General features: G+C 43.0%; 1 protein-coding gene across 7 annotated transcripts in view; it reads left to right on the top strand.

Annotated features, from left to right (window-relative positions):
* ush2a (Usher syndrome 2A (autosomal recessive, mild)) overlaps positions 1 to 25,499 on the top strand; it is a 1,354,742-nt gene that overhangs the window by 303,666 nt on the left and 1,025,577 nt on the right. For all 7 annotated transcript variants that reach the window (XR_005462328.1, XM_038811752.1, XM_038811743.1 and 4 more), the window contains exons 15-20: positions 378 to 541; positions 2,203 to 2,361; positions 7,740 to 8,234; positions 16,748 to 17,020; positions 18,604 to 18,773; positions 22,818 to 22,962. Coding sequence is in view for 6 of the 7 variants with exons in the window: in XM_038811752.1 (XP_038667680.1) it covers positions 378 to 541; positions 2,203 to 2,361; positions 7,740 to 8,234; positions 16,748 to 17,020; positions 18,604 to 18,773; positions 22,818 to 22,962 (1,406 nt within the window). In the remaining variant the exon portion in view is untranslated. The remainder of the gene's footprint in view (positions 1 to 377; positions 542 to 2,202; positions 2,362 to 7,739; positions 8,235 to 16,747; positions 17,021 to 18,603; positions 18,774 to 22,817; positions 22,963 to 25,499) is intronic.

Raw genomic sequence — 25,499 nt, 5'->3', positions numbered from 1 at the left:
TTTTTGAGGGGGCGGAGAATTGGAAAAACAGCGCCGCCTGCAATTCCGGCATAAAAATGGATTCTCCGGCAATGGCCGAACGCGATTTCGGTGTCGGCGCTCGGAGAATCCCGCCCTTAGTCTCAGAAATGGAGAAACCAGCCCTAGGAATTTTGAAAATGAATAATGGGTTGATTATCTTCTTAAACAAAAGTTCTTAGTCTAACTGGTAAACAAAATTTTGACGAAGAGTTTCACCTAATGTTTTTGAAGTACTGGACAAAGTACTATCAAGTTATCAAACATAAATTAATTTTAGAGTAAAGCTATCAGGACTATTTATTGTCTTTTATGTGACATGGTGAGAATCATTGTATCTTTTTTCTTTGTTTTTACAGCTGTCATCCATGCAATTGTAACCCTGCAGGCAGTGTTAATGCCACTTGCCACCAAACAAATGGAGCATGTTTCTGTAAACAGTTTGTAACGGGTTTAAAATGTGATGTATGTGCCCACAATATGAGCCACTTGGATGTGAACAACACATTTGGCTGCAGTAATAGTAAGTAATTATTTTTCTGCAAGCAAATTTATTTCATTTACAAATTGACACTGGAGTACCGTACAAGTGACATTTTTTTGACAGTCCCATTTCAAATTGCAAATTCTAGTGACTGGGAAAAATTCAAGGATTTTTTTTTCTCTACTTTAGTACATCATAATCATTTTAACACCAGTGTAGTCAGTTTTTTAAAAAACGTTTTAATTTATGAATCTACTATGTACGTTATATATCAGTTTGAGGTATCAAATATGACCAAAACAGATAGATTGTGCTTGTGAATGATAGCACAGTAGGCTAAATGCATTTGTGACGATGGCCTTAACCTATGCAGTATGCAATGTTTTTCTGTGTTGGCAGTGCAGCATAAATGAAAGTTGTTGTTGGATGGATGCCAGTGGTTAAGAGCAACTCAGCAATTGGTCATAAAATGTCCTCACTAATAAGGGCAACACATTAATGGTCTGGAATTTGCAGGAGCTGGGAAGTTTGTGGTGTGCTCAGTTAATTAAACATTTCTCCGAGTCATTCAGCACAAAAATAATTTGGGAAGTGCAAGCTAATAATGGTGTGTGCAAGGGGAAGAGGCCATCTGGGACCTTGGTGAACAAAGGGACCAACAGTGTATCATATCACCTCAAACAATGAGATTTAAGGATTGAGAAATTAGCAGGCCGAGAAAAAAAAGGCTGAATTGAATGTCAAATCTGGCCCAGGAAGACCAATAAGAAAAAAGAAAGAAAGATTGAATTAATGCAGAAAGGGAACGTAAGAAGAAAAATTTTAATTTAAAATTCAACAATTCACTGCCTGAAAAAAATAAGATTCCACACTTTTAAATGTTCACTTTTTGGTTGAGAATGGTTGATTGGCAGTCACCAACAATTATCCGTTGTTGAAAGAGTATTTGTGCTATTAGTAACTAGACTTAACTTTATACAGCAAGTTTAATTGGCAATGAATATGTAAATGCAGTAACTTTATGGAACTCATGAGAAAGTTAAGGATGTGCCACTTTCGCAAACTTCATGGCACAAATTGGGCAGGAGCTGCAGCGATTAGGAATCCATGTGCTATCTCTTCCTCATCACAAGTAGTTGACTGATTTGCCCATTAATAATACCATGTGTCATTTTTCAGCAAATTCCAGGTCAATAATTATGATCAGAATTTGCAAAGCAAAAGAAAATAAATGTTCCACTTGCACCTTAGATTGCAGGTTCAAGTTACATTCCAGGGACTTGAGCACTGTCAATTCTGTGTAGTACTGAGGAGGATGCCGCACTCTTGGAGGTGTCCTCTTTCACCTGAACATTAAATGGGGGCTCAGTCTGCCCTATCTAGTGAACATGAAGATAAAAATCCCACAATGCCATTGAAAGAACAGGACGGGAGTTCTCCCAGTGTCCTCACCGTCTCTTGACTCTCAACCTACATTTAAAACAGATGATTGGCAATTTCTTCCATTGCTACCTGTGGGACCTTAATGTGCAAAATTGCATATTGGCTGCCATGTTTCTTACATGACAGCAGTGACTACACTTTAAAAGCACTTAATTGGCTGGAAAGTGCTTTGGGACATCCAAAGGTTGTGAGTTGCTATATAAGTGCAAGTTCCTTTATTTTAAAATATGTTAAAAGTTGTATTTTAATTAATGCAGCTCCAATTCAGCAACCTCCACCAACAGCCCACATTTTGAATTCTACTGCTGTTAATCTGTCATGGAGTCCACCCGACGCACCAAACACGAATGAGCTCACATATATGTTGTACAGAGATGGAGTAGAAATTCATACAGTTCAGGATAAGTATCCATTTGGTAAGCTTTTTTCTTTCTCTGAAATTAGTAGTTATTTAGCAATGAGATCGTGGAAAATCTTGACATTCGTTATAATTTTCATGAATTAATGTTCTTATATAATTGGAAGCAATTTTTTTTAAATTTAGGAATTGAATTGCTTTTGTTCTTCCCATATTACATTCTATTTCTGGTCTGTATACTAACACATGGGCGGGAGTCTTCGGCCGCGCCCGCCCAGCGACCAGAAATTCCCTCCCGAGGTCAATCGACCTTTACACGGTCTGCGCGCGTCCGTGCCTATTTTGCGGCGGGCGCAGCTGAAGATTTCAGCCCATTGTTAAAAGGGCAAGCAGATTATTGTCACTGGTTTGTATTTATGTGTTCTGAACCACCTGCTGGTCAGAATGGCCTGGGGATGACTCTCCTTGCCTTCCTGTGGCAAAGATGCTCACCTCTATTACGTTCTTTAAGGAGATGTAACCAAGGTTAGGAATTTAGTAGACTGGGTGAATTGAGTGAATGTTCCCTTTTAGTGAGGGCGTCATGGATTGGTGCTGCACAACCCCAATGCCAGTAAGAAATATATTTGGCAAATGTTTTTTCCCTACATTTCTGTGATGTGACTATGAAATTGAAAAATTGAAAATCGCTTATTGTCACGAGTAGGCTTCAATGAAGTTACTGTGAAAAGCCCCTAGTCGCCACATTCCGGCGCGGCTGGTACGGGAATCGAACCGTGCTGCTGGCCTGCTTGGTCTGCTTTAAAAGCCAGCGATTTAGCCTGGTGAGCTAAACCAGCCCCAGTGATTTTCCCAGACACCGTACTAAGAATCTCTGTTGATGAATATTCAGCACTCCGTATCATTCGTAAGCTAAAGGTAAACTGAAGTAAATAAGCACCACCGATATGTTACTCACTTCATGTTCTAGATCAAACTAACTGCCCAACAGTTAAGAAAGCATATTGAGTAAAATTGCACAGTGTGATTTGAGCTTGCAAAATAAAACATTCATGTGAAGTTCCTTTATCCACTATTTTAATACAATTTTATTTCAAAAGTATTTAGTGGGGGCTAAATTGGATAGATCCAAAAATGGGCACAGGGGTTGCAATGTGGCTTTCCAGGCACCTTCACGCTACCTTCTCATTAGCATGAATTCTGCATACAGCCAGCCCTAGCCATGCTCCTGATTGGCTGCATGAATCAGCAGCATTCCTTAGAGCTAGCCTGCTCTGGTTAAAACTAGTCTGCATTGTTTAAAGATAGCCGGCACCTCTTAAAGGGGCGATGCATTGTGGATGGAGCAGATGAGTTGAATTTAACTCGCAGGCATCCAAGGTTTCTAACGCTGCACTGAAGGTGTTGTGAAGGAGCTGGAAAGAGGGAGGGATGCCCTTTCTCTGCGGGCAGGATGGTGGCCTTCCAGATAACTGGTCAAAATATACTAAAAGACAATGGCTATGGAGGTTAATGCGTGGAGGTTACAGTTGGGGCTGCAGCAGTTGGCAGATTCCAGTGAAGACTTGCTTAGTGAAGCACAGACATTGCAAAATTTGGGATTGTCATTGCGGTCCGCAGGAGAGTGCTCCCTAAAGACCTTGAGCAGACATGGCCCCTGCTCATCCCTTCTCCAGCTCCACGTCCTCCCTCTTTTAGCAGCTTGATGTGGCTTCTGAACATCCTCCCAGTCATGCCCTATTCCAAAATGAAGACCTATAAGTACAACCATGTCTGGGAGCACCTAGTTGTGCCGAAATTGTCCTTAAGCAATGGTCAAACTGCTCATTGTAAACTTTTGAATCGTAAATCCACTATGGAAAACATTAAAAACGTGTAAAATTGTAGCAACAGCTGAAAAAAATCAACCAGTATTGAAACGTGCAAGATGAAACTCCCTTCATATACAGTGTGTGGGGTGGGGTCCTTTAGCCTGCTTAACATGTGTTCAGCTGTGCAAGTTTAAGAAAGAATGTGGGCGGATTTGTTGAAATCCAAAATGGAAGTGATGGCGTCAAATTAATGTTAACGCTGATTGATGTCATGATCAACCTGATCTGGCGGGTATTAACTGTTGTGCGCTAATGCCATTTTCAGTCCCGACTCCCAAGAGCACTCCAGGCACCATAAAAAGGGGGTGCTACTGAGCCCAATTTCTTCCTAAACACATGTACAAAGCTGATGGGCAACTAATTTTACATCAATACTAAGATATAACCTTCTATGCCTGACAGGCTACACTACTGATCAGGCATGAGGATTATGAGAGATAATGGGACAACTGTCAAAGCTGAAATTAAACACAAATGCCTATCTGAGGTATAAACAAAACAATAGACTGATTACAATATACTTGTCAACAATACACCTGTTAGTTATAAGTACATTGAAATAAATGATACATTCGATCATCCAGCAAGTGATCAAACTCCCTGTTGACCGTTCTTTAAGTGTCTCACCCCTCGACTTGAACATCAAATCACTTTTTGCAATGATTTTTATGTCTTTCTTTCCGAGGTGGGTTGAATATTTTACTGACAAACTCTTACTGTAGCCCCCAGTGTTGGGTTGTTGTTGGTGTTTGGCAGGAACACAAATAGCCAGTAACAAATTGGCAACCCAGGTCACAACCACCTGACTGACTCCAATGGAAAAGAAAATTGGATGGGATGTAAAAGGAGCTACCAATTTGTTATTGCTTCTTTGGTTCAGGCGGTAAAGACCAATTTCAGCCCCAATGTGTTTTTAAAGTATTATAATTGACTGTGAAATTGAAGACTGTGTTTGAAATCACATGATCTTATAAAGAATAGTTAGCCAATTCAATTGTTAAGGAGACATTGGAAGACACTGTGGATATGAGGGTGGGAAGAACCTCAGCACCTTAAAAATGCTAAACACATTCATATCAAATTATTTTTGTTGTTACTTTAGCAGGGTGTTAACCAATTTACTTGGATAGGATAATGGTTAAAATAGCATTGAATAAGCTTTGTTACCCATACATTAAGCATCAATATAATAATGTCACCCCAAGTAATTTCTACACTATACTTTATAGTTAGAACAAGTCTAAGTGAATGAATAATTTTCAAAGTGGATGATCTCTGATCAGAAAGTAATTGTTTTGTCCTTTCTTTGTGTAAATTTCTTTCTAAATCAAGTCTTGCAAAATTAAGGCAAATAATAATACCAGTGCTTTCTATTTCATCATTAATTTAATATCAGGGATTGAACAGCTGATTGGATGTTCATGAATTTATCAAACTAGTTTGATAATTGTCATCATTGTGACCATTATACAACTAGGCATGATGGCCGGGATTCTCTATTCCTAATGCTAAGTGTTTTCTCCATTTAGTAAAGAGGAAGTGATCCGTTTTGTTGCTTTGATGTGGTCAGCAGCTGTCAATCATAACAAGAATGTTTATAAACAATGCGATTAGGATCAGTGGAGGGTACTTCTGATATTTCAAGAATGAAGGGAAAGATAAACAAACAAACCTCCTGTTCCTCCTGGCATTGCCCTGTGAAATGGAATTAATGCTTAGCATTTCAAAATATCCCAGGGGATTTCAAGCTTCTTCAAGTATTGTGAGCTTTCTAGAAAGGCTCTGGTACCAGTTTCAAAAGCATAGGAGTGAGGGAGCAGATGTGAGGAAAGGGAAAGCGCTCCTGATTTGATTCTTCACTGAACTGCCTGGTCTCCTCATCAGCTGTCAGGCAGAGCCATTCAGAGTGAGAAGGCCACTTTAGAGTTTGAACCCGTTGCCTAGCTCTTGAAGCAGCAATCCAACACGGGACCTCCACCCGGGGGAGGGTCTCGGGTTCAAACCATTACCCACAACCTGAGCCCACCCAACCGTCAGGACCCTCATGAGTGCATGGTGTTGTGAGGGTGACCTGTTTTTCAAGTGGCGGGGGGGAGGGGAATGTCCCCCCCATTGATGAGCACAGTAAGAAGTCTTACAACACCAGGTTAAAGTCCAACAGGTTTGTTTCAAACACGAGCTTTCGGAGCACGGCTCCTTCTTCAGGTGAATGGAAAGGCTTGTTCCAGAAATGTTTATATAGACACAGTCAGAGATGCCCTGGAATGCGAGCACCTGCAGGCAATCAAATCATCAAAGATGCAGAGAGAGAGGTAACTCCAGGTTAAAGAGGTGTGAATTGTCCCAAGCCAGTTCAGTCGGTAGGCCTCTGCAAGTCCAGGCTTGTTGGTGGGGGCCGAATGTAATGCGACATGAATCCCAGATCCCGGTTGAGTCCGCATTCATGCGTGCGGAACTTAGCTATAAGTTTTTGCTCAGCAATTTTGCGTTGTCGCGTCTCCTGAAGGCCTCCTTGTAGAATGCTGACCCGGAGATCAGAGGCTGAATGTCCTTGACTGCTGATGTGTACCCCAACAGGAAGGGTACACTTCCTGTACACTGTTGGGGTACACTTCAGCAGTCAAGGACATTCAGCCTCTGATCTCCGGGTCAGCATTCTACAAGGAGGCCTTCAGGAGACGCGACAACGCAAAATTACTGAGCAAAAACTTATAGCTAAGTTCCGCACGCATGAATGCGGACTCAACCGGGATCTGGGATTCATGTCGCATTACATTCGGCCCCCACCAACAAGCCTGGACTTGCAGAGGCCTACCGACTGAACTGGCTTGGGACAATTCACACCTCTTTAACCTGGAGTTACCTCTCTCTCTGCATCTTTGATGATTTGATTGCCTGCAGGTGCTCGCATTCCAGGGCATCTCTGACTGTGTCTATATAAACATTTCTGGAACAAGCCTTTCCATTCACCTGAAGAAGGAGCCGTGCTCCGAAAGCTCGTGTTTGAAACAAACCTGTTGGACTTTAACCTGGTGTTGTAAGACTTCTTACTGTGCTCACCCCAGTCCAACGCCGGCATCTCCACATCATGGCTCCCATTGATGAGGGGTTGGGAGTGCTCCCCTTGCCAGCTGGGAGGAGGAAGGGGGTCAACATTTGCATTGTGAGAGGGGGGGGGGGCGTCCCTGGATGCTGGGATCAGGGTGCCAGTTCAAAATGGCGGCCATACTCCAGTAACTGCAGGGAAACCAATGTGTTCGGCGCTATGCATATTTTTGCACAGTAAAGCCATGAGAATCCTATCCCTGTGATGCTCCTAGCATCAGCAGGACACAGTCCCGATTCCCCGCTGGCGGGAGCACTTAGAATCTGGAACAGAAAGAACATGGCCGATGTGCAGCAATTTATTTTTTATTCTTAAGATTGAACATGAAGAAATGAATCCTTTGAATGTAAATACTACAAAAAGCTGTTAACTATAATTTCTAACAGTCCTGATGTACGTTGAATTTTTTTCACAGCAATTTATTTGAGTAAACAAATATATAACTTTCCTCTTTTAAAGGTCTCAAAAGCTTCTGTGATACAGGTTTGACACCTTACACAACCTATTCTTATTATATTCTGGCAAGTAATGTTCATGGTAGCACAAGAAGCAGTGTTGTTAGCTATCGCACAAAGACTGGCCAGCCTACTGGGTTGCTTCATTTGAGTCATGTTGGATTTGTTGGATCACGATCAGTTTTGTTGAACTGGACAACCCCATCAAATGCTTCGGGACCTATTGAGAGATATATATTGAAATCTACTACACCAGGCAATCCTGTGGCTCAGGCGCATTATAAAGGCCTCCAAACATTTGTGACTTTGAATGATTTGACTCCATTTACAAAATACACTTTCATCGTCCAGGCTTGTACTACTGGGGGCTGTATTGAAAGCAATCCTGTTGTGGAAATAACTGAACAGGCTCCACCTGAACGACAAGGACTCCCAATAATTAGAACTGTCAGTTCCACAGAGCTCTTTATTGAATGGATTGCTCCTGCAGAACCTAATGGTAAGACACCATTTTTAACTTACAATATCTGAGAGTATTAGAATTAGATTAACCTGTTGATCGAAAAATGTCTGAATTACTGAATTAAAACTTGACTTTACTCAGCAAATACTATTTACATTATTTTAAAAATGTATTTAAAAAAATAAATTTAGAGTACCCAATTGTTTTTTCCAATTAAGGGGCAATTTAGTGTGGCCAATCCACCTAACCTCCACATCTTTTTGGGTTGTGGGGGTGAGACCCATGCAGACATGGGGAGAATGTGCAAACTTCACACGGACAGTGACTCGGGGCCGGGATCGAATCCAGATCCTCAGCGCAGTGAGGCAGCAGTGCTAACCATTGCGCTACCGTGCTGCCCCTCTTTACATTAATTTTAATATTGATATTTAATTGAACTAGTCCTTCATCAAATTTCAGTATTCCTGAAACCATTTCAACCTTCTATGTGTACTATTAAATGATTATGATATTGCTAAAACTTTAAGTTGGTACAGCTTCTTCAACTTCTGAACTATATTGCATATACTTGTTAATTTTATCTTGACCATGTCCTAATGAATTCAAGACCAAAGGTCACATTTGAAGTCAAATAACGTTCGAACCATAGAAATCCTACAGTTCAGAAGGAGGCCATTCGGTCCATCGTGCCTCACCGACCCTCTGAAAGAGCACCATATCTTGGCCCTCTCCCCCGCACTGTCCCTGTAACCCTTTGGATGCTAAGGTACAATTTTATCATGGCCAATCCACCTAACCTGCACATCTTTGAACTGTGGGAGGAAAACAGAGCACCTGGAAGAAACCCACACAAACCAGGGAGAAAGTGCAAACTCCACACAGTCACTCAAGGCCGGAATTGAATCTGGATCCCTGGCGCTGTGAGATAACAGTGCGAACAACTGTGCCACAGTGCCACCCTAGAAAGCGGGGCAATTATTGATCCAAGGTGGCAGACGGGGGCAGGCATATTGAGGTGAAGGGAAATGAGAGGGTATGGGCAGAGAATGAAAGGTGGCATGAGGGGAGACATAGTTGGCACAGAATGAGGAGCCAGGCGAAGGAAGGGAGATATATATTAAACTGTATATTAATAAACAACAGACAAGCATTTTGTTTTTAGCAATTACCATTTTTGGCATCACAAACTCCTTTGATCTAAAATGAAGGGTCACATCCCTTCTGTTGCTGAAGTTACAAATTAGAGGGATGGGTTAGCATGTTATAAATAGGCCGCCGGAATGAGATATCGAAGGCCCACCTGCTGCAATTCTCAGGTGGGCTTGCAAAGGGTCGAACAGTGCACCAACGTCTTTCCATCGGAAGGCTGCTTATTTGGAATAGATTCCTATGTCAATTGTAGGTCTCTGATTACAGGTCATGCCAGTTGTAGTTGGTGTTGAATGGATTCACCAGTGGTCCTTTAAGGAGCAATATGGGCTGAGCGGAAAAAGACCCAAAGACCTTTTGGGAAAAAATATATGTCTGGGAGTAGGATTGATCCTTTGGTCTTCATAAAGTTACTGTGGATTGCTGCTAACTGCCTTCAGGTTCAGCTCCCCTCCCCTCCTTCTCCACACTTCTAGCTACATCCTACCCTCCCGAAGATGAGGTACAGTGGGGGCCTGTGTGGCACTGCTGCTCATCAGTTGTCCGATATGAAGCTTGGCTTTAATATATGTCAGGATTTCCAAGAAAAACGTAGGGCTACTCCACCACTGAGTCCCCACTTTGGATGGGACACTAAAATTGCCGAACCACTCACCCACCCACCTGGCTCCCCCCTACCCAGTTTCTTCTGTGGTATAAGCATGCAAGGTCACAGAGGACTTCACTAATGGCAGACATGGCAGTGAAGCTAGTGCAACAGATTAGTGTAACTCTGATTGTCCACTGTATGTTTACTTGCAGCTAGTCTCTGGGATGAAACAGCCTTATTAAAATGATCACTCGCCAGGCAGGAGTTCCCCTTTTGGGTGGGGATTTCAAAGGATTCAAGTGCCGGTGCTGACCCAGCATCATACCGGGAGCAGTTAACTATCCAATTTTGCCTGGATTGACAAATTTGTGGCTAGTGTAGCCATCTAAGTTTGAATGTCTAACAGGCACTCGAAGCTGAAGGACCTTTTGCAGGAAAATTCCAGTCGGCCTCTGATCAAAGCTTTAATTGACCTCTTAATGATCTTAACAAACTACCCATTGGAGTAGCATGTAACTGTTCTACCCCTAATCTGACCTTCAGGAGAATGGCTCAGGAGAAAGGACGTGGGTGCTGGCAAAATAGTGTGAAATTATACAGCTGCCTGCCTCTGTCGCTAACCCTCCACTACCTCGCACTCCATTTTGGGGCCAAAGCCCTGCCCCATATTCTATCTGAATTCACACAGGGACTAGTTTTTTCATTTTTATTTCATGAATGCTTTTTTTGTGAGAAAAGGGACCACGGGGCAATGCCTAAAGGGAACCAGAATATTGCTGGCAATATTATTTAAAAGAAATGGAACTTGAAGTTTCATATTTAAATTCAATTACATGCAATGACAGATCCTGGTATGAGAATGAGAAACCTCAAAAACTAGTTATTCATAAAATGTAACACTTGCTGACTGAGAGTATATCTTGAGAACATTCCCCGATGATTATGCTATCATCGTAACTCAACAGGAAGAACTTTTGCTGGCAAGACACACAGGGAGTAGGTTGGTTAGGAAATCATGGTGAGTCAATGATTCGGGACGTCCCCATACACTGTGGAGCATTATCCTTGCAGTTTGTCACTGATCTGTTCCCTAACCGGAGATCCAGTCAGGCTGACAGGTAGGGTGTGGAGTCAGTCAGTGACGGTTGCAGCAGCAGATCTATCCATACTGAGATGGGAGCTGTCAATGGGAGTTTGGAGGGGGCAATTGGAGGGGGACGGAGATGAGGGGCTTGCTTAAAGCAAGGGGGGAGTTGATTTGAGGGACTGCCCATGCCAGAGGGAGGGGGTTGGATGCCTCGTCATGGTGCGGGTGGTTAGAGGATCAGCATTGTCAGTCAGTGGACGGGGCATGTTGGAGGCGTCAGTGGGTGGTAGATGCGATGGATGGATCTGAGACCTCAGGAGAGACCTCAGAGGTCTCAGAGGTGAGGGTGAATATGAGGCCTGGTGATGGTGGGGATATCGAGGCTTCGTGTGGGGGGGATGAAGGAGGAAGATAAGATGCTTTTGGGAGGGAGCACATTTTTTCATGAGAGGTAGGGAAAACCCGAGAGGAGATAAGGAGGCTTTTTCAGGAAGGCACCTGGGTACAGGAGATACCTATGAAGGCACCTTTCTCCTGAACCATCAAGTGCTCTCTTTGAGGAAGCTGATGGGTTAACCGATCATCTGGAAGGTTTCCAACAACATTTAAAGCTTCAAACCTGTATGATTGTCTCACAGTCTCGTTATTATGATTAAAGTTGCTATTGCCTCCTTTGAATGGATTGGTCATCCACCACCCTCTGTTCGTTAATGTGGGAATGGGCAGTTTTGAGGTGGTTTTGGGAGCTAGACGTTTGAGACTTTAGCACCTGATCCAAAAATACTTCCCAGGTGGAAGGCCTAGAATTATCCTGCCCAGTGAGGAGATCCAACACCTACAGGTGTAATGAACCCAGATCTGGATTTGGGCAGAGAGGATAAATTTTTTGTAGAGCACCAAGCAAAGAATTAGGAATTGGATGGGGGAGGGCGGCACGGTGGTGCAGTGGTTAGCACTGCTGCCTCACGGCAGAGAGGACCCGGTTTGATCACAGATCCGGGTCACTGTCCGTGTGGAGTTTTCACATTCTCCCCGTGTCTGCGTGGGCCTCACTCCCACAACCCAAAGTTGTGCAGGGTAGATGGATTGGCCATACGAAATTGCCCCTTAATTGGAAAAAAATAATTGGGGACTCTAAAATTGTTAAAAAAAAATAAAAAGGAATTGGATGGGGGAAGAAAGCAGGCAGACAGTTGGAAATCTGATTGCCAGTGTCCATGAATTAGGTTCTGTTTCACCAGTATTGCATTCGTAATAATGCTGAGTGCGTGCACACAAATATTTCTAAAATCCTGATTCTGCTTGTGGTTCCTTTTACAACCATATCTCCCCCAACAAGAGGAGAGGGCCAGAAAGTAAAATGGTCTCGGCTGTGAATATCCGAATGGTCACTGCCAATGCTGCTATCATTAGTCAGCATGAGAAACCTATTCAAGCGAAGTTTCCTTTCACTCCTTCTGTAGTGGAGTGGCTTATCTATCTGTGTTGGCTTTTTCCAATTGCCTCACTAAAATCAGACAAACTCAACGCTGTGAGGTTAATAACTTACAATGATAAGACATGCAATCACAATCCTTTGGGTAAGTGTCAAGAGTCCTTCTTGAATTGTTGGCTGACTTTCTTTCTGTAAATGTAATGTTCAGTCTGTATCATCACTTAGCAAGAAATATAAATGTATCCTTAGAAGACAAGCTTGACATTGGCTTTAAAAATGTCTTCACACTGCTAGAATTGATCCTATAGGTATATATATAATCCTGACATGGTTTGATGGAAATATAGCTCAGGTGACAAAAAGGTTTTTGTTAAAGAAGCAACCGAATGAATAATAATCAATATTGTTTTAAAATGGTCACTAAATTTATAACTGCTTATACCTTTAATAACATTCAATATTCTACTGATATATTTTCAAAATAATTCTAATACATAAGCCCTAAAGTCATGTAATTCATATTTAGCAAAGGAATCAGCACCTCCAGGCTGTTTATCTGAATATACAGATAATAAAATTCATTAATATATGAATCTGTTGAAGTTCAATGGTCTAACCTTCCATATTTATTTCTGTACCTTTGTTTGCTTGCAGCTTAATACTTGTAAATCTGATGTGCAAGCAAATGAATAACTTACAAATACATGTTGGGCCCCAGTAACATTAGGTGAAATGAAAATAATCAGTATACATTTACCTTTCCCTAGGCTACATTTGAAATAATTTATGACAAATAAGAGTTCATAACAGTGTAATAGGGAAGAATTTTAATTGCCAATGGGAGGGTGGGTTGGGTTCGGGACAGTGGAGTTAACAACCTGACAAGATCTCACCCACCTCTGGATTTAACCTGGGCGGGTTTGAATGTGAACGGGAAACCCTTATGGAACTGCCAGATAATCACTAGTTAAATTCCAAATTAACTGAAGATTTAATCACTATTCTGGCTTTATCAGCCTGTACATGGGCTTCCCAAGCGATGTGGAATTTGTCAGAGTCAACAAAGCGAGAGCACATCAGAGAGTGATGACAGAGGGCAGCATGGTGGTGCAGTGGTCAGCACTGCAGTCTCACGGTGCTGAGGTCCCAGGTTCGATCCCGGCTCTGGGTCACTGTCCGTCTGGAGTTTGCACATTCTCCCCATGTTTGCGTGGGTTTCGTCCCCACAGCCCAAAAATGTGCAAGGTAGGTGGATTGAACACACTAAATTGCCCCTTAATTGGAAAAAATGAATTGGGTACTCTAAATTTATATAAAAAAAGAGAGGTGATGGCAGATTGGGAAGCCTTCAGTGAAACTGAATAGCTGCAACCATGCTAGAATAGAGATTGATGCTCGGAATGTTTCTTCTGAGGGTGTGCTCGTTTCCCGGCTTGACAAGCGATTTCCAACTTTTTGGAAAGAGGTTCACCCACCTTGATCAGCACTTTCTTGCTGTCAGCCTTGACTGCATCATGGGAACCACTCGTACAGCTCTAACCTGGAACTTTAGTGAGGAATAAGAGGAACAGCATCAGCAATACCAACAGTGGCGGGAGTGAAAACAGCCTCAGCCATCTGCCATTTCAATGGACACAGAGATTCAACTCAAGAAGGAGAGAACCTCACACGGGGCATACAGGCAGAGGATCAGCTCTCTCCACATAAACACCAGTGACTCTTAAGGCTCAGTCTTTATGGAAGGTCATTAATGACATCTGCAGCGTACTCAAACAAGTTGGCCAGGAGGCAACACATTGCCAGTGGCCATCAGGAGGACTATCACTGGAAGGCCCCCTTCCCTGACCACCTCGCTCTCTGACTCCCCCAGGAATTCTGCACTTTCTTCATCCGCAAGGTGAGAAAGCATGGAGTTATGAATGTGAGAAAACGATTTGTGCGTAGATGGGGGAAGGCTAAATTTGTAGAAGGTGACGAAGACAAGGGCGTGCACTGAGAGTGAGTGTCGGTGTTCGCTGTTCAGATACCTGGAGAGTGGAATAGTGGAAGACAAGGAGCAACATCAATACAAGGTGTATTGACGTCAGCTGAGTTGCGCAGGAGAATGCTGGGAAAGTTAGAGCATTGATCTTGGCACCTGAAAGGATGGGAGGCTTTCCTTCATTCTTGTGGGGCACAGCACCCATGTTTGAGAGACTGCTGCTTACCTCCTCATTGACTTGCATCATGGCCTGCTTGGTTTGAGAGACTGGCCTATTCCTACCTTTGGTGGGAAATATTAATTCCCTTCAGTTTCTGAGATCCCACAGCAGGACCTCCAGGTATTAGACAGAGATCCAGGGAACAGTTTTCCCAGGCCTCTTTTCCATTCATCTAGTTGCTAAAGCCACGGAAAACAGTATGGAGTTCAAAGTTCAAAGATTAAGCGCCTTCCGGGGTCCCGGTCCCTTTAACAAGAAATATTTTGGATTGACACTGACATTGAATTAATGTGAATACATTAATGTATTCACCATAATGCATGCATGATACCGTTACCTGTGACCTCTGACCTGGAAATGGTAATATGAACTGCTTCCAGGTACTGTACTGCAATCCCGGTATGGCTCCGCCTCTGGCTCCGCCCACACCGGGCCATATATAGGCCTGCTTCCTGTGGGTGGCATTCATCTGTACTACTGACTCTGGCTAGGCAAGTTCATGACTAATAAAGCCTACCGATCACTCACTCCCTCTGCCTCACTGTGAATTGAAGGTGTACCAGACACATTTGGCACATCAGCTGATTGGCCAGGAAACCTGAAAGCGGGATGCTAGCTACTGCACTAAATCGTTCCTTGGCCCACAACCAGTCACCCCACCAGTCATCACGCCCCACAGTCTCCTGTGATGTATTTTGAAAGGCATGATACATTTTCCTTGCTATTGCTTCAGTCTTGTTTTAAAAATGGAGTGACTTCAAAGATATCTAAACCACTTTCAAGCCTATTTGGCTTTTCATCAGAACAAAGGACAGGGAGAATGTGTTAGATGCTCAACTGATGCAGTGAGAGATTGCAACAAGATGTAGTAACCTTAAGAACAAAAGCCAGATAGCCTAGTATGGGAGGAGGGTAGGTGTTGGGGGGGGGGGGGGGGGGGGGGGGAGGTGGTGGCAGTCAGAGGGAGGATTTCTGCATTGAGACAATAAATGTACGGAATATTTTAAAAAGTGAGGTTTAAGATGAAGGAGAAAGTCACAGTCTAAGGTTGTTGAACTTATTGTTGAGTCATAAGAGCTATAACGTGCTTAATCGGAAGATGAGATGCTGCTCCTCCAGCTTGCAGTGAGCTTCACTGGAGCGTTGCAGCAGGCTGACGGCAGATATGTGGGCAGGAGAGCAAGGTGTTGAGTTAAAATGGCAAGCAACAGGAAGGTTGGGGTCATGCTTATGGACTGAAGCTCATTCTAAAGTTGAGTTCACTACTTTGGACAGGGACTTGGTCCAAAGATGTGGAGGTTAGGTGGACTGTCCATGCTAAATTGCCGGTTAGCGTCCAAAAGAGTTACTGGGTTACGGGATAGGGTGGAGGCATGGGCTTATGTAGGGTGCTTTTTCAAGAGCTGGTCTAACGTTGATGGGCTAAATGGCCTTCTGCACTGTAAATTCTATGATTCTATGACCTTTCTCCTCCACCTTAAACCCTTTAAAGAAAAACAGATACATTTATTATCTCAATGCAAAAATCTACCCTTCCACCCCTCCCCGCCCCACCAAACCAGGCCATCCATCTTTTGTTCTTAAGCATACTTCATCTTGTTGCAATCTCTCACAGCTATAGTTTAATATCTAACACATTCTCCCTCTCTTTATTTCTGATGAAGAGTCAAATTGACTCAAAATATTAACTCCTTTTTTCTCTCCCGGCAGATGTTGCCAGACCTGCTGAGTTTTCCCAGCATTCTTTGCTTTTCTACTCTTGAGGATATTCTCATCGACAGTCTCTCAATTATATTACATTGTTCGATTTAACCATAAATTACCCTAACAAGTAGAAATAATTATTGATAATTGACTTTTTTCTGTGTTTGCCAAATAATTTCTGGTATTTGCAAGCCTTGTTACTGGTGCATTATTTCCATTTGCACATCTGGATATAATTGGTCGGCTAGCCAAATTTGACCTACTGTATTTAACTTTAGTGGTTGTAATTTAGTAAATATCACCGTGAAAGTACATTTTTTGAGGGGTAAGTGGGATGAAGCAAAAATATGCAGATATCAATTTCTAATCCAAATTTCTCACTAGGAATAATAATGCGATATGAACTCTACATGCGAAGACTCTTACAAACAGATGGGTCACACAATCCTCCTCAAAGGTGCATTCTTCAAAACAGTGGACGGTTTAACCCTCAATCAAGCTTAGAATCACCTAATGAAACTGCGTTAATTCCACCACAGACGCATACAACAGTTACTAATCTGTTACCATTTACTGTATATGAATTTCAAGTGCACGCAATTAATATAGCAGGCAGTGCACCCTCGCAGTGGGCAACAGGAAGAACTGCAGAAGGTGGTGAGTATTAACAAATTTTATCTTCAGATTTACATAATATATGAATATAATTGTAATTTGTCTTTTATTTAATAACATAGCAGTCAAAGATTTTATTTCATCTTATAGTCTTCAAGGTTTGAAAGGCAGTTGTATTTTTAATTAAGGAAAAAACACAGCCATACCACATCATACTATATAATCACAGACTTGTTACAACACAAAGGCAAGATCATTTTACCAGACTTTTTCAAGATTTTATTCAGATTAAATATTCTCCATGTTCACCAAAATAAAAATCATGGAAATGCTATTTTTCAGTTTGTTTTATTTCTGAAAATGCGAAAATAAACTCAGAACATTTTAACAAGTAACTTCTTTTTTTTGTAGAGGGTGTAAATCTAGCTGCCAACTCACGTTGAGCCCACTTTGTGCATTTCTTGCAGATCAATTTCACCACCATAATCTATTTTATAATGAGAATAGAATTCATTTTCTTAACCCCTCTTAATAGTTCAGTGATCCAGAGTATGAACCACTGTAATTTATCAGCATCACTTTGGAGATTAAAGGTAGCCCAAATTTCACTGTAGACAACCCCTGTGGCCTGATCCAGAGTCTTCTCTACCTGACTGGAAAGCAAGCCTATCAGTCAGACTGACTCCCAGACAAGGACCCTGTCAATGACAGAAGATACGCTGTGGTGTTAAACTCCACAGCACCTGGGGATTTCCTGGTTTCCTGACTGACACTCCGCCCCTGCTTAATTTACCTGCCCCATTAATATCTAAACAACAGGTACTAGAAGGAGAAAAGTATTTGGGAGTCATAAGGAGAAAAGAAGAAAGAGGGAGAGACAGGATGGTAAACAGAAAGACAAAACAAAGCATAGGAAAATAATTAAGAGGATAGAAAAGAAAGGCAGTAACAGCTCTTGGATCAGAAAAATTTGGTCCTGTGCAACGCCACAGTAGGTAAACCAATAGTTAATTAACTAGTTACAATAGTTTATTTCAAACATGTTTATACACTTCTTTAGAAAATTAATTTGGCTATTTATCTCTCTGTTAACCAATATGTCTAGAATATTTTAGTGTGCATCTTAGTTTGAGTATAAGAGCATTCAATAACCATACTGCTATATCATCTTTAATAATACATATTTGAAAAGCTAAAATTATTCTTTAATGGAGTGTATTGATCTCCAATAGATGCTACTTAAGCAACAATGAACATGAAAAGGAGTATATTATAGGCTTTTCTTGACAGGTTTCTGAACTGCAACATCCTTGGTAAAGTACACTTGTTCCCCTGAGTAAATTGCTAGATTGACAAGTTTACATATAAACTAGTTTTAAATTGGGTAAAAGTCAAAGAGGATGAATGTACTGTTGAAAATGAAATGGAAAATCTCATGTTGTTACTGTCAGCTTTAACATTACTGTCAAACAGATTTTCAGACAATGACAAGGTGTAATTCAAATGTGTACATTTTCCTTTCTTTTCAGTGTTTTCTATAGACAGATACTTTCTGCAAATATTTTTGCCTTATCATTTGATGCACCAGAAACTTTTTTAAGTTGACATGTCTTTAATCCTTTTAGTACCCTTGTTTATGGCTGCACCATCAGTTTTCTCACTTTCATCATCCGCTTTAAATGTCACGTGGGTGGAACCGAGCAGCAATTCAATAAGAGGAGAAGTGATTGGATATATTATCAACATTGATGATGAACAGACCACTAATCAATTTGTGCTGCCAATAACTTCACGAGTAAGAGTCTTCTTTATAGGTTTTTTGCTTCAATTAGTTTGATGGTTTAGAGCTATAGAACATGTTCATAAAATGTAACTTTTTTCCTACAATCCCTTGTGAATTTTTGGCGTGTTCATATTGAAAGTCCGTGCTGGGAGATGAAATGTTTTTTATTTTATGTACTTGTTTCAGCATCAAAGTCAGGTGTGATTGCAAGTGTGACTGACATGACCCATTGCAGGGGCAGACTCTCTCTTTGAAGCAAACCATGAGCGTCAAAATTCCAAAGTTTAGCAGCTAGATAATGACGCTTGATATTATGGCCGCAATTCAGTGGCTTCATTTCGCTCGGGCGACAGTGAGATGATGCTGGTAAATAACGGGAGAAGACAAAAACGAGAACCGCACCAGGCACCAAACAGTTTGCGATCTGCCTGACTCCCTTCCGTCGATGAAATCGGGATCTCGCCGTAGCGTGGGGAGCAACTAATAATCACCACTTAAGCCCTATTTCCATACAATTACCGGGAGCTACCCCATATCCAATGGCCTACCATGATCCAATCACCTCCCTGGCAAGTGGTGACACTGGCGCCGATTAGTACTCCTTTTGAAAAACATGAACCTGGCGGAAGGGCTGCTGCAGGGATCCTAGGAGGTGAGTGGCCATCTTTGCTCACAGGCAATGAGTCCTGGGTCACTGGGCATGCTATCCCAGTGCCTGGAGAGGCTTGGGGGCAACTGGAGGGCCCGGGGGGGGGGGGGGGGGGCAGCCCTGATTGGGGGTGGGCCACCATGGGAGGGGGAGGCTGGGGGGGAAACAGGGCTGGGGATGCGTCTGCTGGTGGGGAGGAAACCCTGCACGGGTCCTGCTTGCCAATCCCTGGATCATGTGTTAACATTCTGGGGGCAACCCTAGTCCCTGCCTGTCTACCTCCACCGACCACCCATAACTCCCACTGACCACGGAGACCTCTGGCAATGCGGCTGAAGGCTATAGCTAATAGGGAATTGGCACTCGCGGTTAAGCGAGCACTTCACATATCCCAAGTGGATCTCTGTGGGTGGGATTGCTATGGAGCATATGGAGTTCATTGCCTAGCATCCCAATCACAACGTGATGCATGGATATTAGGGTATCCATGGATATTGCATGGATATTGTGCTTTAACACTGTGGAAGGCAATACATCAGAAGCAGTAGCCAACCTCCAGGGTATGGGCCCCAGCCCTGTGCTCATGTCCGCGGCCAGGGTTAGGCGATGTTCTGTTCAGGTGTCTGGGGTTCAGGGTGTGCGGTCCGGTGAGCAGGGCCATCCCGCAGCGGCCGGGTGTGCATGGGAAGGGCATGTTGGGTGGGGTGTGGGGGGGGGTCAGGCGCGGAGGTGTGGGCAGGACCCGATGTCTAGTGGGGATAGGATTGGTGGTCGGTCCACATCACGGAGCAAAGAGCCAGAGGCGTCATGCTGGTTCTTGTGACCATATTTTAATGTTTCTCATAGACGTGTACACCACTGCCTCACTCTCCAGATGCTGCTGCCCTCTATCCCACCTCCCTCCCTCCCCCAGAATGCCCCCTAAACCCTCTCTCCCAACACATACTCCTGTCTTACCCCCCACCTACCCCCATCACTCCAGTGCCCTCTCAGTGATCCTAGACGTGCTTGACCATCCTTCCTTCACCATTATGTCTCGGTGTATCACCAGGATGCATATCAGAGGTGGAGGCAGCCAGCTGCTGACCACATTCCATGGCCTTTGCTGCCCCAGGCAGGTGTCCTCTGGGAGTTCTGGGGCCAGAGGGCCCCAGTGCACTTGACAGTGGCACATGCACATATGTGCCGCCCTGTTCCGGATGCTGACTGCGAGACATAGCTTTGTCAGAGGGGTGGAGCTCAAGGGAGCTGGTGGCAACCGTTATTAGTCCATAGGATGAGTCTCGGTCGCCGGAGTGGTTCACGCCACTCTTCAGCGCTGGGACCGCCCGCCTCACCGCGTAGGGGAGAATCCCGCCCCTTATGTCCGGCACCCCTCCGCCACCCTAGATTTTGGGATTTCTTCTCCTGCGGAGGCACAAAGAGAGCATTGTTAGCCGCACATGTGGTGAGAGGGTGGCGATGTGAAGGAAGGGTTGGGGGATGAAGGGAGTGTTGGGGGGGGGTGAAATGAGAGGGAGTGAAAGGAGGAGGTGAAGTGGGGGTTGGGGGCCTCTTCGCGTAGCAGTGGGAAGGTTTTGGAGGGGGATTGTCAACTCATGCGTGAGGACCAATGTGTAGATCATTGACTTTCTTGCAGAACTGGAGGCCTGTCCTCCTGGTCACGCTGATGGCCACCACCACTTCATCCCAGGCAGCACTGGCTGTTCTGCAGCTCACTATCCAGGACTTCGGGGCAACAGGCCCTCTCTCCTGCTCTCGACCACATCCAAAAATTTCAGGCCATGAATTTTACTCAGTGTGGAATCTTTTGCAACTGAAATTTCTTTTAAAGTGGGCAATGGGTGGCTTCTGAAGATAACCTGATATGGTCTGTGTATTCAAAAAACTGCCACCCTGTCTCACACTTCAGAAGGGTCCATGCCAGACTAAGCAGTGTCAACCACATCCTGGGACCATCCAAACGACATTCCTGAGATAAACCGGTCTTTTTGAAACAAAGGTGGTGATTGTTTCAAACCCTGTAAGGATGAATGTCTTGAAAAAGAATGCTAATCAACCCAAGACCAAAACCATATTAGGGAAAAGGAACTGTGAGAACTCACATGGTAGGGCAGCCATGTTTGTTTCCCTCTTTAATCTTTAAGTGCTGTTCACAAAAAGACACTATAGCAGCAGAAAGGGCAGTGACACTTATGTTTTAAAAACTGGAGACTGTAACATTGCAAGATCTCCAAGCCTGTTCCTTTATCGGGTCAACTAATGCAGAAAACTGACCTGGTAACGAGATTACAAGTCGCTGACTTTATGACCTGCAGGAAATCCTCTTTGAGAGACTCCGATATACCATTTTGGCATGTCACTCCAGTTATTGAACTTCCTAAACTGCACTTCAAGAATAAAGGTATCTTTTTCATCAGGCCTGCAACGGATGTTTTTCAGAAGAGGACAATCGCATGAATTATGAACTATTCCTTTTGTTTATAACTTGCAAAAGTGCATTATTTTTTTCAACTTTAGTTTGCTTGAGCGTGTTTGTGTTTGAGACTGTATAAGTGAGTGGCATAGCATTACATTTTGAGGCAGGCATGTGAATAAGCAATCCTATTAATTTAAACCCACTGAAAGCTTGCTGCTGGTTATACAAAATGTCCACACAGTCAATGGTTAAGAAAAACACACATTTTCATGATTACAAAGAGTAGGGAAGGGAATAGATACTTCAAGAGTTCTTTCTCATGCTGTCTGTAATATGCCCCACTCACTCCACTGAGTCAAACTCGGCCACCCCTCTCCTTATCCTACCTTCCCACCCACTCTGTCTTCTTCCTTCACTCACTTTTGCATTTCCCCACTGTTTTTTCTCTCCATCCTCCTCCTCTCTCACCAATGCCCCCCTACCCCCCGCCCAAATACTTCCTCACATCGCTGCACTCTCCCATCCACATGGATTTTTTCTCAGCAGGGGTGTTAAAAACAGGAAGCTGCCAATCTGCAAAGAGTTCCCTGAGTTTGACCCTCTGAAATATTCCGATCTAGACCATTTACCTGAGCAGTAACATTAAAGGGATAAGGCAAATTAAACACAGCTCCACCTTAACAGCTAAATATCACAAGCATGTCACAGTTCCCAAATTACTATGAGCATTATCAGAGGAGATGAGCTACAATAGAAAAACATCTTCAGTAAGGCGTAGCATTTCTCTTTGAATTTACTACAAGTACCCCTGCTTTGTGAGCTGTTATAGTGAATTCTTACATGAGGAATAACTTACCAATATCAGATATGCAAATGTTATCATTAATGTAAAGAGCTGACACCTTTCATCAATGCTTCAAAGCATAAAGATAAAGTAATATTTGTTGGGATAAGGTCACAATATTGATAATTTTTACTTTGCATACAGGTGCTTCATAAAGTAACAGCTACAAAGAGATTCTACATTGTGACAGATTTGAAACCCTACACAATTTACAACTTTACAATCACTGTCTGTAATCGGATTGGATGTATTACAAGTGAACGAGGTGCGGGTCAAACATTGGCTGCAGGTACTATTAAACCATCTGCCATATTACACACACACACACACATATATATATATATAGATACAGCAAACAGCAATTAATATAACCAGTTGAATTTTGACTTCTTGATAGATGCAAATAAATTGTTATGTCTTATGTTTTAGCCATATTGTTATCATACAATTGTGCAAAATATAGCATTTTTTGATAAGTGCAAAATTCTCATTATACTAGTTAATGATGTAATTTTTATGTTATTAGGAATAGTCATCCAGAAAATTTAAGTATGACTGCATTAAATTAAACAAGCTATTCACACTTAATTGGCAGCTTCAAATTTTGAAGAGGAAAGTAGTGTTAATTACAGCTTCATCAGCTGATTATGTGGAAAACGCCTTCTGTTTAGTGTAACAAACCACGGAAAGGTAAAAAATGTTGACAAACCTAAGAAAAACTTAGAGCAGCACGGTGGCGCAGTGGTAGCACTGCAGTCTCACGGCACCAAGGTCCCAAGTTTGAACCCGTCTCTGGGTCACTGTCCGTGTGGAGTTTGCACATTCTCTCCGTGTTTGCCTGGGTTTCTCCCTGTGTTTGCATGGGTTTCACCCCCACAACCTAAAGATGTGCAAGGTAGGTGGATTGAACACGCTAAATTGGCCCTTAATTGGAAAAAATGGATTGGGTACTCTAAATTCATTTTTTAAAAATGTTTTAAAATTGGGCTGAGTTGTTAGACCTGCCCAAAAGTGAAGCCCCAGAAATTCCAGGCAAAGGATCAAGAGTTCACAGTCCAAATTTCCTTTCTCCAATGCAAAGCAGAAGAAATGTAACCCTGTTACCTCAACAAATCATTGGGCAGCACGGTAGCATTGTGGATAGCACAATTGCTTCACAGCTCCAGGGTCCCAGGTTTGATTCCTGGCTTGGGTCACTGTCCGTGCAGAGTCTGCACATTCTCCCCGTGTGTGTGTGGGTTTCCTCCGGGTGCTCCGGTTTCCTCCCACAGTCCAAAGATGTGTGAGTTAGGTGGATTGGCCATGCTAAATTGCCCATAGTATCCAAAATTGCCCTTAATTTTGAGTGGGGTTACTGGGTTATGGGGATAGGGTGGAGGTGTGGACCTTGGGTAGGATGCTCTTTCTAAGACCCGGAGCAGACTCGATGGGCCGATTGGCCTCCTTCTGCACTGTAAATTTTATGAATATCAAGGACAACCACCTCAGATAATTTACTGCAAGGCTACCTTTAACTAAATTATCATTGTATTCCGTTTCGGACTTCAGCACTTAAATGCTGAACTATTTTAAGGTATTCCAAATTTTTCATGCATACATAAAATGGAATAAATGGAGAATAAAATATCCTGTTTGCATGACTAACAAGCTCAGGAGGACACCTCTGACTGCATCAGTATGGTATTTTAATTTTCAACAAATGTGGGGTTTCTTATGAAACCATATAAGTTTCCAGCATTGAAAGGGGCCATACAACATACTTTGGATAGCGCAATTCACAACTAGTTGGGCCATTTGTATTTTTTGAAGACATCATCAAGATTGTGGATCATAAAACACAGGGCATGCTGGCTAGCTCATCTTTCAAAAATATTTTGATAAGACAGCAAGCGAGGGATTTTTCAGCCATTCTCACCAGTGAGATCTGCAGTCTCACTAAAGGTGACAATACCAGTTAGAATGATCAGGAGCTCAGCTTTACCTTTGGTTCACTTCCCACAGGTTCAGGTCACCATTTGATTGCACACACATGGCAATCCCTGAACCTTTGGAGTAACCAGGTGACTTTGTGAACTTCCAGGGCTTCATTCCTTCACTGTACAACTGATGTGTAATCACAGAAGGATAGTTCTGAGCATTGTGTAAGATTTGTGGGGAGCTATTATAGTGTTGACATAATATGGGTGGTCAAAGCATGCTGACATTTTGGCACTTGGAAGCACAGTTAAGAGATAAGAAAAGGGATAACCACTTCAAACTTGCCTGATGACACCCATCAGAAACCTGAATAATGAAGCCCGACAACCCTTCAGTGAATACCATACGACCATAAGATATGCGATGGACAACCATTGGCATGTTCAAGTCATTTTTCAGGTGCCTAGACTGATCTGGACAAGTATTTCAGTGTGCATAAAATCATAGAATCCCTACAGTGCATCCCTACACTCGGCCCATTGCATCAGCACCAACCCTTCAAATGTGCACTACCCATGTCTATTCCCCCATCCACCCTGCCCTATCCCCATAACCCCATAACCTGACCTGAACATCCCTGGATACTAAAGGACAATTTAGCATGGCCAATCCACCTAACCCGCAGATCTTTGGACTGCAGCAGCTAGGATCTCCAGAGTGGGTGTGTTGTACTCTGCTTAGCACAGCAGTGAGGTTTAGACCTGCAAAAGAAATAAGCTACAGAGCGGAGGTCATCGGTAATGATTCAAACGATGAGGAGGAAGAAGATGAAGAGAAGGAAGGTGGATTAGCAGTGCAGCCCCACAGGCTCACATTGATGCCAGGTAAGTAGGTAATGGGTGAGAAGTG

The sequence above is a fragment of the Scyliorhinus canicula genome, chromosome 1 (assembly GCF_902713615.1).
Source record: "Scyliorhinus canicula chromosome 1, sScyCan1.1, whole genome shotgun sequence".
Taxonomy (NCBI): domain Eukaryota; kingdom Metazoa; phylum Chordata; class Chondrichthyes; order Carcharhiniformes; family Scyliorhinidae; genus Scyliorhinus; species Scyliorhinus canicula.
Note: the sequence above shows the minus strand (reverse complement) of the source record. Positions and strands in the feature narration are given on the sequence as shown.